General features: G+C 43.1%; 1 protein-coding gene across 1 annotated transcript in view; it reads left to right on the top strand.

The window, feature by feature from the left end:
• The window catches only part of ndrg2 (NDRG family member 2), a 118013-nt gene that overhangs the window by 30704 nt on the left and 67900 nt on the right, over window positions 1-19409 (top strand). The window contains exons 2-4 of the mRNA XM_052141889.1: window positions 389-482; window positions 5455-5496; window positions 5635-5740. Of these exons, the coding sequence (XP_051997849.1) occupies window positions 408-482; window positions 5455-5496; window positions 5635-5740 (223 nt within the window). The 5' untranslated portion in view covers window positions 389-407. The remainder of the gene's footprint in view (window positions 1-388; window positions 483-5454; window positions 5497-5634; window positions 5741-19409) is intronic.

Below are 19409 nucleotides of genomic sequence, written 5' to 3'. Positions count from 1 at the left end.
CAACAAGATCTGATTTATTGTAAATATAAAAATATAAATATAAAAAATATAGAATTTTTGCATTTATTTTTTTTAGTTTTATTCAAGTTCTCACTTTGAGAAACAAGTGCCGGACAGTCACACCATATGAGTTTTGTTAAGTTTGGTTGAAAATTCTGAAAAAAATGAGTGATGAACTGTTTTAATGTTGAATATGTTCACATAAAGCATAATGTTCTGCACAATATTGAGAAGGTTTTTGGCAAATATATTTTTTATTCATACTTGTTTGACACTGAAGACAGCAAAACTGCCATGTCACGTCATCCACCCGTGTTCGTGTGAGTGTGCACTTGTTGTTAAGAGGGTGGTTTAATGTTGTTTATGATGCATTTGATTCATGTTTTAGGACAGTGTAACCGATAACCATGACGACTGAAATGCAGGAGATCGCCATGACTGAAGAGAAGCCTTTACTGCCAGGTCAACTGGATGATGTGAAGGTCAGACATACACGTGTGTGCACGCACTCACAAATTCACTCTTACAGCTTTATACCTTTCAGACATCACACATGAAAGTATCACACGTGGACAGCACTCGCTGAATTAAATGTTCAACGTGTTGAGGTCATGGACAACAATGTATATTACAGTTTTAAATGTTTATTGGTAAACAAGGCCTACTATTTAAAAAATAATAATCAGTATGAGTGTATACTGTGCAGTATTCCGTAAGTACAGTAGTAAACTAGTCTAGTAGGATTCCGAACAAGCAGTAGACACTTATTTTTGTTCTCTCCACCTTTGAGTGAGTACAGATGAAAAGTTACATAAGGAGAGATGTTGTCTCAACTTCGCAATGATTCCTTCAATACACTGTCAATAAAGCTATAATGCCCGCTCATGCTCTCAGAAGGTCTCTGGAAATTGCTATGAATGGGACAAACTGATTAAAGTAGAGAGACTAGTTACAGAGTAAACAACTAACCGAATCGGACAACTCCACTTCTGGTCCTGTCTAAACATAAAAGAACTTGAAATGACTTGAAACATGTATTGTCAGTGAGACGGTTTTTAGTGAGCACTAAAATTTCTACCAAAAATTACAATTCTCTCATCATTTACTCACCCTCATGCCATCTAAGATATGTATGACTTTCATTCTTGTGCAGAACACAAACGAAGACTTTTAGAAGAATATAATAGCTCTGTAGGTCCATACAATCCAAACATAATCCATCAGGATCCAGAAGTTTAATCAATGTCTTCTGAGGTGATCCTGATGTGTTTGTGTGAGAACAGACAAAAATGTTCACTGTATATCTTGACAGCACTTTTCTTGGTGATCATGGTTTCAAGCTTGTTTATACTTCCTATAGCACCATCTAGCGCTCTTCTCGTGCGTCAAGCTCTAGAAAGTGTAATCGAGCTTGAAATGTTAATTGTGCCTTGAGACTGCAATGGCAAGGTGTACAGTGAAAAAGGAGTTATATTTGGGTTCATTCTCAACCAAAACCAACTGGATTGAAGCTTAAAAGGCCTGGTCACCATTCACTTGCATTGTTGTGACCAACAGAGCTGAGATGTTCTTCTAAAAATCTTTGTTTGTCTTCTGCAGAAGAAAGTACACCGATAATTTTGAAGCAATGTAAAAATAATTATTATGATACAGCATAACCTTGATGACTCTTTGACTTAATGTGACTTTTAATGTAATCTAATTTAACATATAATATAGTCTATTCATTTGAAAATACAAAAACAAATAAGTATTGTATGCTTATTAACAGTGTAAGATAAATGGTATTTCACATGCCTTCCCATACATAAATCTTATATATGGCAATAAACATATTTATACATAATTATAGTTCATGTATCTGGGCTTATATGTAGGCTACATAGCTTATTCAAATTCCACTGTAACAGGAAAATATATATATATATGTATGTATGTATGTATATATATATATATATATATATATATATATATATATATATATATATATATAATATGTGCAAGTATATGTGCTTACATACATATATATATATATATATACACAGTCAGGTCCATAAATATTCTAATCTTTTTGGCTCTATACACCACCACAATGTGCTTTAACTGCAGACTTTCAGCTTTAATTTGAGGGTATTTACATCCAAATCAGTTGAACAGTGTAGGAATTACAACAGTTTGTATATGTGCCTCCCACTTTTTAAGGGACCAAAAGTAATGGGACAGATTAACAGTCATAAATCAAACTTTCACTTTTTAATACTTACATTTACATTTATGCATTTGGCAGATGCTTTTATCCAAAGCGACTTACAGTGCACTTATTACAGGGACAATCCCCTTGGAGCAACCTGGAGTTAAGTGCCTTGCTCAAGGACACAACAGTGGCATCTTGGTGGTGCTGGGGCTTGAACCCCCGACCTTCTGGTCAGTAACCCTGAGCCTCAACCACTGAGCCACCACTGCTTGCAACCAATACTTGGTTGCAAATCCTTTGCAGTAAATTACAGCCTGAAGTCTGGAACGCATAGACATCACCAGACGCTGGGTTTCATCCCTGGTGATGCTCTGCCAGGCCTCTACTGCAACTGTCTTCAGTTCCTGCTTGTTCTTGGGGCATTTTCCCTTCAGTTTTGTCTTCAGCAAGTGACATGCGTGCTCAATCGGATTCAGGTCAGGTGATTGACTTGGCCATTGCATAACATTCCACTTCTTTCCCTTAAAAAACTCTTTGGATGCTTTCGCAGTATGCTTCGGGTCATTGTCCATCTGTACTGTGAAGCGCCGTCCAATGAGTTCTGAAGCATATGGCTGAATATGAGCAGATAATATTGCCTGCAACACTTCAGAATTAATCCTGCTGCTTTTGTCAGTAGTCACATCATCAATAAATACAAGAGAACCAGTTCCATTGGCAGCCATACACGCCCACGCCATGACACTACCACCACCATGCTTCACTGATGAGGTGGTATGCTTTGGATCATGAGCAGTTCCTTTCCTTCTCCATACTCTTCTCTTCCCATCACTCTGGTACAAGTTGATCTTTGTCTCATCTGTCCATAGGATGTTGTTCCAGAACTGTGAAGGCTTTTTTAGATGTTGTTTGGCAAACTCTAATCTGGCCTTCCTGATTTTGAGTCTCACCAATGGTTTACATCTTGTGGTGTACCCTCTGTATTCACTCTGGTGAAGTCTTCTCTTGATTGTTGACTTTGACACACATACACCTACCTCCTGGAGAGTGTTCTTGATCTGGCCAACTGTTGTGAAGGGTGTTTTCTTCACCAGGGAAAGAATTCTTCGGTCATCCACCACAGTTGTTTTCCGTGGTCTTCCGGGTCTTTTGGTGTTGCTGAGCTCACCGGTGCGTTCTTTCTTTTTAAGAATGTTCCAAACAGTTGATTTGGCCACCCCTAATGTTTTTGCTATCTCTCTGATGGGTTTGTTTTGATTTTTCAGCCTAATGATGGCTTGCTTCACTGATAGTGACAGCTCTTTGGATATCATATTGAGAGTTGACAGCAACAGATTCCAAATGCAAATAGCACACTTGAAATGAACTCTGGACCTTTTATCTGCTCCTTGTAAATGGGATAATGAGGGAATAACACACACCTGGCCATGGAACAGCTGAGCAGCCAATTGTCCCATTACATTTGGTCCCTTAAAAAGTGGGAGGCACATATACAAACTGTTGTAATTCCTACACCGTTCATCTGATTTGGATGTAAATACCCTCAAATTAAAGCTGAAAGTCTGCAGTTAAAGCACATCTTGTTCGTTTCATTTTAAATCCATTGTGGTGGTGTATAGAGCCAAAAAGATTAGAATTGTGTTGATGTCCCAATATTTATGGACCTGACTGTATACTGTTTATATATACCATTCATGCTTCGTGTTGGACTCCACTGCTACATGTCGCTGAATGATGATGACTAAATGCAGCCGGTGCCAGCCAAACATCACTTCAGTCTATTATGATGGGCTTCAGAGGATTAATTGATGCCAACTCCAACCATAAGACATGGGATACTTCATATGCCTTTGTCTGAACCTTGGATTTAGGATGGACCACACCAAATTACCGGCCAGGTTGAACTGCGTTTCACATCCCTGATCTCTGCCTGCATCACCTCAGTCTATTGATGGACTACGATCTTGAAATGGAATGCATAGACTAACAACTGCCAACAAAAGCCTTCATCAGCCAATTAACAAGGACAATTGCACCTATATGAACTTCTGCAGTTAATCCAGGATGGACTTCAAAGACATTGGTCATTAAACATACAGTTCAAACAAAATCTGTTTAAACACTGACCCTTAACACTTACTTAGTTTAATAATTTTAAACCATGACTTTAAAAATACATAAGTAATATTTACATTATATTCATGATGTTAGCCAGAGGGGAACTGGCCCCCACAGTGAGTCTGGTTTCTCCCAAGGTTATTTTTCTCCATTAATCAACATCTTATGGAGTTTTGTGTTCCTTGCCACAGTCGCTTTTAGCTTGCTCACTGGGGTTATTAATACAATTATTATTTAATTACTTATTTTTAAACACGATAAACAATCGTATTGTATTTAATTACACAATGATGATTCAGCGACATTATAGACATTAGTTTTATTGTTTGTTAATGCCTGATCTTCTGTAAAGCTGCTTTGAAATGATGTGTGTTGTGAAAGGCTATACAAATAAAACTGACTTGACTTGATATATATATATATGTATATATGTATATATGTATATATATATATATATATATATATATATATATATATATATATATATACACACACACACTACCTACGGTCAACAGTTTTGAAACACTCATTCTTTATTATAATTGTTTTTTCACATTTTAGAATAATAGTAAAGTCATCAAAACTAAGGAATAACATAAATGGAACTATGGGAATTATGTTGTGACTAAGCAAAATCCAAAATAAATCAAAACTGTTATATTTTAGCATCTTCGAAGTAGTCACCCTTCTTGAGGTATCACTGTAGTGCACGTTTTCTAGCCTGTTGTTTTGCTCTGTGAAAAGTGAATATAGCCATTTTTACCTGACTTGTATTGGACTACTTGTATTGGTGTACTCAATATTGTAAATTATATTTTTAATTTTAAAAACAGTTTATTTTGATGTTTCCACATAATGTAAGTTTTTCAAGTTATGTGCCAAAAAATGTTTTGCAGTCTAGTTTATACTTCAAAACCTGCTCTTCAGAAATGTTATACAGTATATTGCACAGCACAGATATGCTTTATAACTTTTTAATGAATTGTTGGTAAACATGTATTTGTCAACTGACAAAGTTATTGTGAGTTCAATGAGTTGGAAACATTAACTGTTTTATTTAATATTTTAAAGTAAACAGAGAAATTGGTGCATGATGAAACATGCTGAGAGCGTGTGAAATTGTTGTGGTTGTTTCTGTGCAGGGAGCAGACATTGCAGCCAGGATACTGCTGGATCAAGGCCAGGTGGGTTAAAAGTGTGCTGGCCATATGCTATGCACAATCTCTCTTATTATGTATTATTCTTTTCCATATTTTCATGCTTATGTTTAACTTTGTATTCGCCTCTTTCTCTGTATTCACCTCTTTCATTGTGTGTTTTAGGAATACAATATCGAGACCCCTCATGGTTTGCTCCATGTGACACTTCATGGCACAGTAAACACACGCAGACCCGCTATATTTACCATCCATGATGTGGGAATGGAGAGTAAGTCAGATTTAAAACATTACAAAAACACAACTAATACCTGCGATTTGTCAAGGCTTATTGATAAACTTACTTAGAAGCTGCGCTGTTTGAAATTAAGTTTAAATTTAAGTATTGTGTTGTAAATTCTCTGTAAGAGCCAACCTAACTCCAATAATGTCAAATCATCAAATGCATTATTTGGAGAAGGATTGACACTGACTGAATCAGATACATTTGCACAAAGCGCTAAACAGAGTTGTTTGGCACAACACGCAGCATAGTACATTCACAATAAAGCATGGCCTTATTGTTTTTATAAAACAGTTACTAAATAGTAAAAATATTAAGGACATTAATTTTCATTAAAAAAAAAAATTTTATTAAGCAAATTCATTGTGCCTTTCTTCTGTTAGAAGATGAAACAAAAATACATTGTTTGTAAACCTAGTGTCCAAAAGGCAATCAGATGCAGATTCAATGCAAATAACGCTCACATAGGCTCCAAAAGAAGCACAGCATCCTGATGGGATACAAAATCATGTGTTTAGAGCCTCTTGTGCAATGAAAGCAATCTGTACTCCCATGAATTCTAATGGTACAGTAATTTTGCACAGACTCGCACAGCTTCATAGGGCTCATCCACTGTTTTCAATGCACATATTCATGTAGAAAAAGTGGATTGCATTACTTGCACAAACTGTTCAATAGTGGTGTGCAATATTTTACCCTATAATTCACCAAAAAAAATAAAAATCACAAACAGTATTATTTAATTTTAGGGATACCAAAATAAAGGATTTATGTACTGTGATTAATTATATTCAAATTGCCCTTTAAAAACGTAAAGTTATTAATCATGCCTCATGGCCGTACATTTCATAAAAGTAAAAACATTTTCTACCACAGGGCAGGAAATTAATTTTGCCCATATTGGGGGGTGGGCTTTATGCACTTTAGGGGAGAATAAAATTTGGTATACTAAAACTGAAATGACTGAAATTTAAATTTTACTCTTACTCTACTTTTCTCAGTTTGTGCCTCTAGTTTTATTTAGATTAAATTACATTTAAAGTATATAGCAGGGCTCGACATTAAGCATTATAAATTGATCACTTGTCTGAGTAAAAACATTACTTGTCTTGAGAGAAAAAAAGGAAATTATTCAATTGTGGTGTATGGCTGCATGATTAATTATTATTATATAATAATTATTTTGATAATCGATTACTCTAATGATTATTAGAATGATTATTCGACTATTAATCATTAGCACTTAACCGATTATTCAGCTTATGCCCCAGCTTAAAAGGTTGTATTAAACGTGCTTACTAACAATAAAGAGGAAAAAAAAAATCATCTTTTAAAAATACCTCTAAATGACATTCACTGAATTAAAGGGGGGTACTTTTTATTAAAGTTTAACTCAGTAAAGAAATTCACTGTTTTCAAGTGGTTTTGTCTCGTTTTCCATTTACAATGTCTAAAAATCCTTAAAACAAGATACATTTTAAAACAAAATACATTGTTTTACAGTTTTTTGCAACTATTTACACACGTTTTCAAAACTATGTCTCCTTTTTTCAAAACTCTACGCACAATTCCCAAAACTGCACACACAAAATGCAAAATGCCTCACATCTCCTTCAAAATGTAACACTGCATTCAAAATGCCATAAACACATGTCAGAATGAAGCATTTGCATTGTAAAAAGGCAGGGAAAACTGCTAAAAATAGACAGATTTGCCTCTTGAAGGACTGCGTTGTTCTGTCTTTTCTGAGCACTGAAGTAAAGCAATTATTGTTAATAATTTGCACTTTACGAATTCATCCCGTTATTTATTTTATCTGACTCCAATTTTATATTAATCTGACTCCAATTTTATATTGACCTCTAATTTAGATTAAGGCTCTAATTACTTACTGATCATTCTTTTATTTTAATCTTTTAAGTTATTGATTACTCTGAATCCTCTTCTGTTCATTTACCTTTTGATCAATTTCTAATGAGATTCAAACTGATAGTCTTTAAGTGTCTTCCTCCTACATTGAAGCTTCAGTTATGATATAAATGATTCTTAAAATGGTATTCTCCTGCTCGGTTCCTCCAGAGCGGTTTCTCCTATTTTAAAGACCCAGTATTGATATAAATGATTTCAGAGGAATACAGAATAAATCAAAAAGTAACTATTTATTTGCCAGGTAGGATTTAAAACATAAGTTATAGAAACAATTCAAAGAACATACCTGGCAGTTGAGAAAACTACATAGAAATTGCAAAGCATGGGAAATCTGAGTGCAGATTCCTATTATTACAGTTACACACATTGAGGTGTGGGATCATCAGATTACAGAGAACCCTGAGCTCTGGGCCAGCTTTCCTTAAATATCCAGACAGAATACACATTGTGTACCAAATTGTATTATCCTTTGACCAATGAGAATTTGGGGGTGAATGGGTTCTTGGCTTCCTGGTGTTAAACCTTCAAGGAGGAGGATAGACCTCCAGAATTATTCAGTATTTGGCAAAGACCTTATAACTGAGAAGAATTCCTCTATGGGATTTAGAAAAGGTGAATATGGGGGTAGGTACAAAACTACAAATTGTGGATGGGTGGCAAACCAGTTTTGGACCAGAACAGCCCGGTGAAAACTAACATTGTCCCATATAACCACAAATCTAGCAGGCTCCTGATCTGGATCAGGGACAAGCATTGTGTAAATTGCATACAGAAAAGTGAGCATATGGCCGGTGTTGTATGGACCCAGTGTGGCATTGTGATGGAGGACCCCATTTTGACATTTTGAGTGATGGCAGCACACATAGTTATATTACCCCCACGCTGTCCAGGGACATTGGTAATTGCCCTCTGTCCTATTACATTTCTTCTGCGGCACCTGGTTTTGGTGAGGTTGAAGCCAACCTCATCCACATAAATAAATTCATATGACGAATTACATGGGCATCCATCTCCAATACTCTCTGTAACAGACAAAAGGATATACAGATGAGTAAATATGGTATGTCTGAAGTACTGGATGTAGTGTTGCATACATACCTCTACAAAGTCATGTCGCAGATTCTTGACTCTGTCAGAGTTTCTCTCAAATGGCACCTTATGGTAAAATGGTAAAGTTGTTTCATCGTCACTTGGTGCCGTCGGAGGATGCGTTGTATGGTCGACAGGCTTACAGCATTGATGTTGTTAAATATGGTGTCATTATTCAAGATATACACTCTTATCTCTCAAATCCTAATTGCATTGTTGGCCAAAGCCATATTTATAATTGCAGTCTCTTGTACATCTGTAAACAAGCGTCCTCGTCCTCCATGATGTCTTTGCCTTTCCACTCTGTACAGAATTCAAACACAGTATGTGTTCAGCATAGGAACTGTAAACAATTGACAAAAAAATGTAGTACAGCATGATAAGCAACCTCATTCATTCAATGCAGTGCAGTAAATGGATGGCTTAGAGTTACAAATGTTTATGCAATACTGTGCAGTCGTACGTATTTTACAGTACATTACTGTAATGCTAAAATAGTCATTAGATAGTTGCATACCTGTTCTCATTTCTGAAGGTTCGAATTATGGACGCCACTGTAAATCGACTAAAGTTGGGCTGGACTCTCAGTACTGCCTCTCTCATGGTCAAAACGTGGTTGATCACATGATCAACAAGTGTTTCCCTAATCTCATCAGAGATGGCTCTCCTTCCTTCTCTTCTTTGCCCTCGTCCTCTTCTTCCTCTTCCTCCTACTCCTCCTCTTCCAACTCTTCATCTTTGAATTTGTCCTCATTGTTGTCCCCTGCCTCTCCCTCCTACTCATCTTGCTCTCTGTCCATTGTTGGCATCTATTGTTCAAAACAGGTAATCTGACCTTTGACCTATTTATAGGCCTATACTACAGTAAAGCAGTGATTGCTTAGTGATCAGTTAAGCAATTAGTGTTTGCACATGTGAGGAGTGTGTGTGTGACCTGGTGAATAAGTGTAGCATTTTGATTGGTTGTGTTTGGAAAAGGAAAGCAAGGTACAGAATTGTGTGTAGTGTTTTGAAAAAAGTGTTTTAAGTGCAACTGAGTCAAAGGCTGAGAAATAGCTTATGGTTTTGGAGATTTGGTGTGTAGTTTTGCACTTTGAGTGAGAGGTTTCAAAAATCGTGTGACATGAAAAGATTTTGTGTGTAAGCAGTTGGAAAAAACTGTAAATTAGTTTTAGATATTTTTATTGGAAAACAAGCCAAAACAAATCATAAGTGTACCCTCTCTCACCATTCTGTTCACTTCAATCCATCCTTAACTCACAAAAAAAACAAACTCTCTCTTATTAATAAAGCTGCGTATTGCCAATTTTCTTCACAATAACAAATGCACAGTGACATATTTTATGATTCAATAAGTCGCGAGCCATCGCGTATAATCTAGCTTTAGTAAGTGCAGGCTCGAGAAACGAGCGTCCCCTGCGACAGAGGGTGTATCAGCCTGATGAAGTTTCAATCTCTCCCCCTTAGATCGGGACATTTGCACATCTCATAGAAGAGGTGCGGACCACACAGAGAAATACCAGAGTCGGAGTTTGTAGTTAATTACATGACCTGCTTCTGTATTAATTGAACTTTAAAAAGCTATAACGCATTAAAACTGCATTTCAGAAGTAACACCGGGGTGTTTCCTTTAAAGAGCTCCGACTCCACTTATTCCACAACAAGAGTGCCTCTGTATTTATTTATTTAGTATTTTTGTATAATTCCCTTGTACTTTGTGATGTACATCACCTGAAGCTGTGAAAGTTTAAAGTGCATCTGGACTGTGAGCTGTGTATTTCTTTCTCTCCTCAGTCAGGCGCGAACTGAGTTTAATGTGATCCTATGTTATATTTAATGTAATCAAACGACTATTCGACAATGAACATTTTTGTCGACAATTTTTTATTGTCGACGTTATCAATAACGTCTCAGCCCTATTGCGTTGTAAATAGAATTTATTCTGAAGCAAAGTTCTCATCAATATTCTCTTTTAGTCACTTGTTTCCCAGGAATATTTGATGAAATCATGTACTGACTTACATTTATATTGTTGTTCTTGGCAAATACATTAAACAAATACTTAAATAGGTAGTTAAAAGAGTAGTTCACCCAAAAATGAAAATTATGTCATGATTACACAACCTCATGTTGTTTTGAGATGAGAGAATTTCAAATGGAACAAAAAAGATGTTAGGTAGAATGTTAGTCCTAGTCACCATTCACTTTCATTTATCTTTTTACAATAAAATGATAGTGAATATTGACTGAGATTAACATTAATTTTAACATCTCCTTTTGTGGTCCATGGATGAAAGAAAGTCATACTTGTATGTGAGTAAGTTATGACATAATTTTCATTTTTGGGTCAGCTAATCCTTTTAAGAGTTTAAGTAAATTTTCACCAGAGTACATTAGACAAAATGCCCTGAAAATGAATAGATGAAATCTTGAAAGATTCTAAATCAGTTATTTGTATGTATATTATTAATATATTATTTATATTATTTTAATCGGTACATAGGTCTACTTATATTATTAAATTAGTAATGAAATGCTTTTATATATATATATATATTTCCCTTCTGTCGATCTCTCCACGTTGTGTCAGAGAAGCGACACTAGGGGTCTCTCTTGAGCGCCGATATTCACCTCTGAACTATGAAAAAAGGCCAATGAGAGTTGGCAACCAGTATTTGCATGTCCCGCCCCCGGACATACGGGTATTTAAGCGGCGCAAATACGGGAGTTCATTCAGAAAATTTCTTCGAAGTCTGCAGCTGCTGCGTGTACACACCGAGTTCCTGCTATCCCTCTGCTGCATGCTGTTGGATCTTATGGCGCACAACAGCGGCTTTCTCCTGGTTGCACGGCTGTGCACTTCCTGCCCCTGAGCGCTTCGACAGTGCAGATATTAAAGATCTCTCTCGAGTTCTTTTTTTCTTATAAAAGAGTGATTTTATTTAAAAGAGTAATTTCCTCTAAAAGAGCAAAAACACAGCGGCGTTGAACGTCCTTTTAAGGACGCGTCTTTTTCAAGATGCCTTTCTGCCCCCGTGTTGTTACTGGATGCGGTAGAGTACTCTCCGCTTCCGACGGCCACAGGCGTTGTCTCGTGTGTCTGGGTAGCGATCACACCGAGGCTGCGTTTGTGGATGGTTCATGTTCTCATTGCGAGAACATGACCATGACAACGTTGCGGTCGCGGCTTGCTTACAACCGTAAGCAAGGCTGGAGTGGCAACCGTAAGCAAGCCACTCCAGCCGCCCCCCACGTCGCTCCTTCTTCCCACGGGATTGAGGACGATGCGGCTGGCGATGGAGGCGATTCGGGGATGGCAGCGGGTGCAGCTCCGCCGGGTATGCCCCCTCGGACCACCCGCGCCCCGACACGCTCGTTGACTCCCGTCCCCGCTCGAGGTGGTGGCGACTCGCCTCACAGCCAGTCTGCCTACCCTCTTGCGATGGAAGCAGATGAGTTCGCCGCGACATCGGAGGGCGTGGGATCTGATGCTGAGGACTCCTCTGGACTGCTGCCTTCGGGCTTGCACGCCCAGGGAGAGGCTGACGCACAGATGTCTGATATGCTTTCCTGGGCAGCCAACAGTGTGGGCTTGGACTGGAACCCTCCATCCTCCCCACAGACATCACGGCTGGAGGACTGGTTCTTGGGTGCTGGGCGCCGCTCACAGCCTCGCCCCCCCCCCCCCGGTTCCATTCTTCCCGGAAGTGCATGATGAGCTGACGTCTTCGTGGAGAGCACCCCTCTCCACTCGTCGCACTGCCACGGCGGAACGCGCCACGGATACACGGCAATTCCCCAGGTGGATAGGGCTGTTGTGCTCCATCTATGCCCCGGAAGCACTACCACCTGGCGGGGTCGCCCTGTACTCCCTTCCCGGTCCTGTAGAGCAACATCCTCGCTCACCGCGAAGGCCTACAGCGCTACCGGACATGCCGCTTCCGCCCTGCATGCCATGGCTCTCCTGCAGGTCCACCAAGCCAAGGCCCTGTGAAACATGCATGGGGGTGGCCCTGATCCCGACACACTGCAGGAACTGCGCTCAGTGACCGACCTCGCCCTAAGCGCAACGAAGGTCACAGCGCAGGCGCTCGGGCAGGCGATGGCCACACTGGTGGTCCAGGAACGTCAGCAATGGCTGGACTTGGTTGAGATGCGTGAAGCCGACAAGACTCGCTTTCTCAACGCCCCTGTCTTCCAGTTCGGCCTCTTCGGCGACACCGCTGAGGACTTCGCCCAACAGTTCTCCCTGATGAAGAAGCAGACGGAGGCCATCTCGCACATCATGCCTCGCCGCAAGCCTGCCGCTACGGCCCAGGCTCCATCTGCTCGCCGAGGGCATCTTCCCGCGGCCAGAAGACCTTCCGCTCCGCCTCAACCCGGGCCCAGCTCTCAGCCCCGGCATCGAGCAAACCACGGGAAGCGTACGCCCCCTGTCTCACGGACCCCATCGAGGACCCGGGAGGCTCCCAGGCGTTCCTGAGACATCGGACCCAGAGCGCAAGAAGTTAGCTCCGGAGGTGGTAAGGCCTCTCCGTCCTCTGGTGGAGGGCCGGGAGGAGAAACTTTTGTTTTTTCATTTGCCGCACCCCTCAACAGGGGCTGCGGTACCCAAATTCTCAATAAAAGAGCTATTTCCTTTACCTCTGGGTCACATGGCCCGCAAATGCCGTTCTCACGGCACTCTGCTTTCAGGCCTCAACAGTCACGGATACACGTGTACGTCCAAAAAACCCAAGGACGCGATAGAGCCTGTCCCTCCAACCGATATGAAGAAGGGTTTCTACAGCCCTTACTTTGTTGTACCCAAGAAAGGCGGCGGCTTACGACCGATCTTGTACTTTACATTTATGCATTTGGCAGACGCTTTTATCCAAAGCAACTTACAGTGCACTTATTATAGGGACAATCCCCCCGGAGCAACCTGGAGTTAAGTGCCTTGCTCAAGGACACAATGGTGGTGGCTGTGGGGATCGAACCAACGACCTTATGATTACCAGTCATGTGCTTTAGCCCACTACACTACACCACTCCACTCCATCAACTTGTACTTGCGAGTTTTCAATCGGACCTTGTCCAAACTCCCATTCAAAATGCTCACCCAGAAACAAATTCTATCTGGCGTCCGGCATCTAGATTGGTTCGCAGCGATAGACCTGAAGGACGCGTACTTCCACGTCTCGATTCTCCCTCGACATTGACCCTTTCTGCGGTTCGTGTTCGACGGCCAGGCGTATCAGTACAAAGTCCTCCCCTTCGGCCTGTCTCTGTCCCCTCGCGTCTTCACGAAGGTCGCAGAGGCGGCTCTTGCCCCGCTCCGAGGAGCTGGCATACGCATACAATTACTATGCACACACAGAGACCAGGTGCTCAAGCACCTCGGCCGTTTAGGGTTTCAGGTCAACTGGGAGAAGAGCAAGCTCACCCCGTTCCAGAGCATCTCTTTTCTCGGTTTGGAGTTAGACTCAGTCTCAATGACAGCACGTCTCTCCCAACGAGCGTGCTCAGTCAGTGCTGAAATGCCTCGCTTCCTTCAAGCCAGGCACCGTGGTCCCTTTAAAACGTTTCCAACAGCTCCTGGGGCATATGGCATCCTCCGTGGCGGCCGCGCCGCTGGGGTTGATGCATATGAGACCACTTCAGCACTGGCTCCAGACTCGAGTTCCGAGACGAGCATGGCGCCGTGGCACGCATAAGGTGAAAGTTACCAGTACCTGCCGCCAAGCCTTCAAACCCTGGACAGACCTCTGCTTTCTAAGGGCAGGAGTGCCCTTGCAGCAGGTGTCCCGACGTGTTCTGGTTACGACCGACGCTTCCAAACTGGGTTGGGGCGTCATTTGCAACGGGCGCGCAGCTGCAGGCCGGTGGAACCGAGGCCTGCTGCGCTGGCACATCAACTGCCTAGAGCTGCTGGCTGTTTTTCTTGCCCTAAAGAGGTTTCTTCCGTTAATTCAGGGCAAGCACGTCCTAGTAAGGACAGACAGCACCACGGTGGTGGCCTACATAAACCGCCTAGGCGGAGTACGCTCCCTCCACATGTCACAGCTCGCCCGTCGTCTCCTCCTTTGGAGCCAGCAGCAACTCAAGTCACTGCACACCACTCACATCCCCGGCAACCTCAATGTGATAGCGGACATGCTATCAAGACAAAGCTTGCCCGGCGGAGAGTGGAGGCTCCACCCCCAGTCGGTTCAGCTGATTTTGGACAGGTTCGGCAAGGCCCAGATAGACCTGTTTGCCTCCCAGGAAACCTCCCACTGCCCGCTCTGGTATGCCCTCACAGAGGCTCCCCTTGGGACAGATGCTCTGGCGCACAGCTGGCCCGCGGGGCTGCGCAAGTATGCTTTTCCCCCAGTGAGCCTGCTTGCACAGGTTCTATGCAAGGTCAGGGAGGACGAGGAGCAAGTCACTCTGGTGGCCCCCTACTGGCCCAACCGAACGTGGTTCTCGGATCTCACACTCCTCACGACAGCCCCTCCCTGGCGAATTCCCCTGAGGAAGGATCTTCTTTCTCAGGGACGGGGCACGCTCTGGCATCCGCACCCAGACCTCTGGAACCTCCACATCTGGCCCCCGGACGGGACGCGGAAGATCTAGCCGGCCTACCACCGGCCGTCATAGACACTATCAACCAAACCAGAGCCCCTTTGACCAGGCATCTTTACGCCCTAAAGTGGCATCTGTTCGCAGACTGGTGTTCTTCCCGAGCCGAAGACCCACAGAAGTGCGCGGTTAGGTCAGTGCTCGTGTTTCTACAGGATAGGCTGGAGAGGAGGCTGTCCCCCTCCACCCTCAAGGTGTATTTCGCCTTGTCCTCACGGGACTCCAGAGACCCCCCTTCGAGCCGCTGGACTCAGGGCCCTCTCTCTCAAGACCGCCCTGCTGATCGCGCTCGCGTTCTCTGTTAGCGACTCTTGCCTGAAGTTCGGTCCGGCAGACACTTTCGTGATCTTAAGGCCGCGACCGGGCTATGTGCCCAAGGTTCCTACCACACCCTTCAGGGATCAGGTAGTGAACCTGCAAGCGCTGCACGGGAGGAGGCAGACCCAGCCCTTTCACTGCTGTGTCCAGTACGTGCTTTACGTATCTATCTGGACTGCACACAGACCACTAGACGCTCTGAGCAGCTCTTCGTCTGCTTTGGGGGACAGCAGAAAGGGAACGCTGTCTCCAAGCAGAGACTCGCCCACTGGGTTGTTGACGCCATTTCCCTGGCTTTTCCCTTGATCTTATCAAAAGATGACAGTTTCTAAAAACGTAAACATAACATACTATAAGATAGTGTTCTATGCACATAGCAGTTATTTAGGTAGCAGACAGTTATAAAGTGACAGTAATTAAAGTGCAACTCAGGACACGTGTGTGTGTGTGTCAAACCAGTCTCTGAGTATTGAGGAGTCTGATGGCTTGGGGGAAGAAGCTGTTACACAGTCTGGCCGTGAGGGCCCGAATGCCAGTCAGGAAGTCCAGGATCCAGATGCAGAGGGAGGTGTCCAGGCCCAGTAGGTTCAGCTTTCCAATCAGGTGCTGGGGAATGATTGTGTTGAATGCTGAGCTGAAATCTATGAACAGCATTCGAACGTATGAGTCCTTATTGTCTAGGTGGGTGAGGGCCAGTTGTGGCGATGGCAAACTGCAGTGGGTCTTGTGAGGGGGGAAGCTGGGTCTTAATGTGCCTCATGACGAACCTCTCGAAGCACTTCATGATGATGGGTGTAAGTGTGACGGGACGGTAGTCGTTGAGGCAGGACACTGAAGACTTCTTTGGCATGGGGATGATGGTGGTGGCCTTGAAGCACGTTGGAACGACTGCGCTACTCAGAGAGATGTTGAAGATGTCGGTAAGAACATCTGCTAGCTGGTCTGCACATCCTCTGAGCACTCTGCCAGGAATGTTGTCTGGTCCAGCAGCCTTCCGTGGGTTGACTCTACGTAGAGTTTTCCTCACATCTGCCATGGTAAGACAGAGCACCTGGTCGTTGGGAGGAGGGGTGGTCTTCCTCGCCACCACGTCGTTCTGCACTTCAAACCGAGCGTAGAAGTCGTTCAGCGCATCTGGAAGGGAGGCATCTTTGTCACAGGCAACTGATGTTGTCCTGTAGTTGGTGATGGCCTGGATGCCCTGCCACATGCGCTGCGTGTCACCGCTGTTCTGGAAGTGACTGTGGATTCTCTGGGGGTGTGCGCGCTTTGCCTCTCTGATTGCCCGTGACAGTTTGGCCCTAGCTGTTCTTAGGGCTGCCTTATCGCCTGCTCTGAAGGCGGAGTCTCGGGACCTCAGCAGCGTGCGCACCTCCGCAGTCATTCACGGCTTCTGGTTGGAGCGTGTGGTGATGGTCTTGGAGAAAGTGACGCTAGCACGCTGATGCTAGCACGCTGAACTCGGTAGCACGCTGACGATCTGACTGGGTGAACCGCTTGCGCCTAGCGCCCTTTCCCCCTAACCAAGGGAAAACAGTGCACCTCTGTTCCCAGGAGATCCCATTTTTTGGGCCGCTGGTTGACTCCTCCATAGCCCTCGCAGGTCCGCATTTCAGCGGAGGAACTCGCCGACCCAAACCACTGCGGGTACCGCAAGCTACCCTGTACTGGTATAGGTGCTCCACAGGTAAGGCCTCCTGTTCGGATTCCCCCTGTGTAATGCCACGGTACTGTCCCCTCACGAGCTGACTCCCGTGTCTCCCTTAGGCAGTTACAGCTGCCTCGGTCACCGTGCTGTATGCTTCCCCCCTCTACGAGGCTGGATCTACCACCGCACCAACTTTTCCTAAGTTAGGCCATCTGATGTATTTGCCACTAAAATTTGCCTCCCCTCCCGGGTAAGTGTGGCCTCCGCAGGGTCTTCCCCGCCCTGAATGAGGGCTAAGACCCCCTTCCCTCAATGCGTGTAAGGGCCCCGGCCGTAGTTGCTCTATGCGAGAAACATAGAGAGAAAAGAGGCCCAGCCAGGCTGGCCCGTTCCCAGGTTGGCGGCCATCACCTTGTTCCCCCCTCCAGGGTAACGATAAGGATTCTGATGTCTTGAATGGGGCATTGGGGAAGGGTACGTGCAGCCTGATGCAGTTGGTCGTTCTGCACGTAAGAATACCTGCTCGCTCCTGCATCAGCAGTTCACGTACACGGCTCAGCGCATGGCACTTTTTAAGTGGACCCTAGTGTCGCTTCTCTGACACAACGTCTCGTTTCCTCCAGCGGGGAATCTCTAGGTTACGTATGTAACCTCCGTTCCCCGATGGAGGGAACGAGACGTTGTGTCTCCCCTGCCACGTCACTGAGCCGAGCCACTGTTGTGGCCGGACCATTTCCGGCTCCTCAGAAAAATCCTGAATGAACTCCCATATTTGCGCCGCTTAAATACCCGTATGTCTGGGGGCGGGACGTGCAAATACTGGTTGCCAACTCTCATTGGCCTTTTTTCATAGTTCAGAGGTGAATATCGGTGCTCAAGAGAGACCCCTAGTGTCGCTTCTCTGACACAACGGCTCGTTCCCTCCATCGGGGAACGGAGGTTACATACGTAACCTAGACGATATATATATATATATATATATATATATATATATATATATATATATATATATATATATATATTTTTTTTATTATTTATATATGTATTATTATTTATTTATTTTTTTTATTTATTTTTTTGATCTTCCCTCAGGTCCACTCATAATGTTAGTAAGTTTTTTTCATTAAAACAGTCATAATTTAGTAAATATTATAATTTTTCACCATTTTTCTGCCCGTCCGTTTGAAACACTCGGTTTTGGCCTAAAGTGCTGTCTTAAAACTTCAATGTAAATGGCCTCTGTTCTGATTGGCTAACGTCGTGCAGCCCCTCGAAATCAGCCAAATTTGAAACTTAATCTGCTCCACAACATTATAAATATTAATTTCAGGGTTTACACATAACATGCATCCAATACAATGCATCTGAATATATTAAACTATTAATCTCAAGCACAACTGTTAACACTCACATCCTGTCTACACCAGAAGCGAGAGTCGCGTCACGTCAAATGCAAAAGAGACCTGTTATAATCAATGATGCTGTCTGCCATGGAAGCGTCCGTTGTGCGTTGCACTGACAGTAAACAGTCTCATTCTATTTTGCTGTGTACACGCTGGCGTTACTACTGCCAACAACACAAACAAACAGTTTAGAAAGTTTGTGTCAACGCGTCCGGTGTAGACAACCTCAAGCCATTGCATTAACGATGTGCACAGTGTAAACAGAGTCAGCACCATAAACTATCAAACAGTCATGACATTTGAAATATTCATGAATGTAACAGTTTACATACTGTTTTGCATCGGGCCCAAGTGTTTTTAACAAGGCAGAGAAAATGCCTGTATACCACAGATGGAGCTTTATGGAAATATGGTAGTATGAATAATATTGTATCCAACAAGTGCAATTATAAAGTAGAATATAGGAAGACAGCATTGCCTTTTACCTGTGGGTTAAAATGCAAGTGATAACAATGTGTACTATTAGTACTAATGTACTATTTCCTTTTATTGATTAAAAACAACAGCAACATTTTGATCAAACTGATCATCGTCAGGCACACATCAAGAGGCAACAGATCAGTAAATACCTCTGTCACAACTAAAAGCATTATTATGTCCACCTGTT

Source organism: Xyrauchen texanus, chromosome 2 (genome assembly GCF_025860055.1).
Source record: "Xyrauchen texanus isolate HMW12.3.18 chromosome 2, RBS_HiC_50CHRs, whole genome shotgun sequence".
Taxonomy (NCBI): Eukaryota; Metazoa; Chordata; class Actinopteri; order Cypriniformes; family Catostomidae; genus Xyrauchen; species Xyrauchen texanus.
Note: the sequence above shows the minus strand (reverse complement) of the source record. Positions and strands in the feature narration are given on the sequence as shown.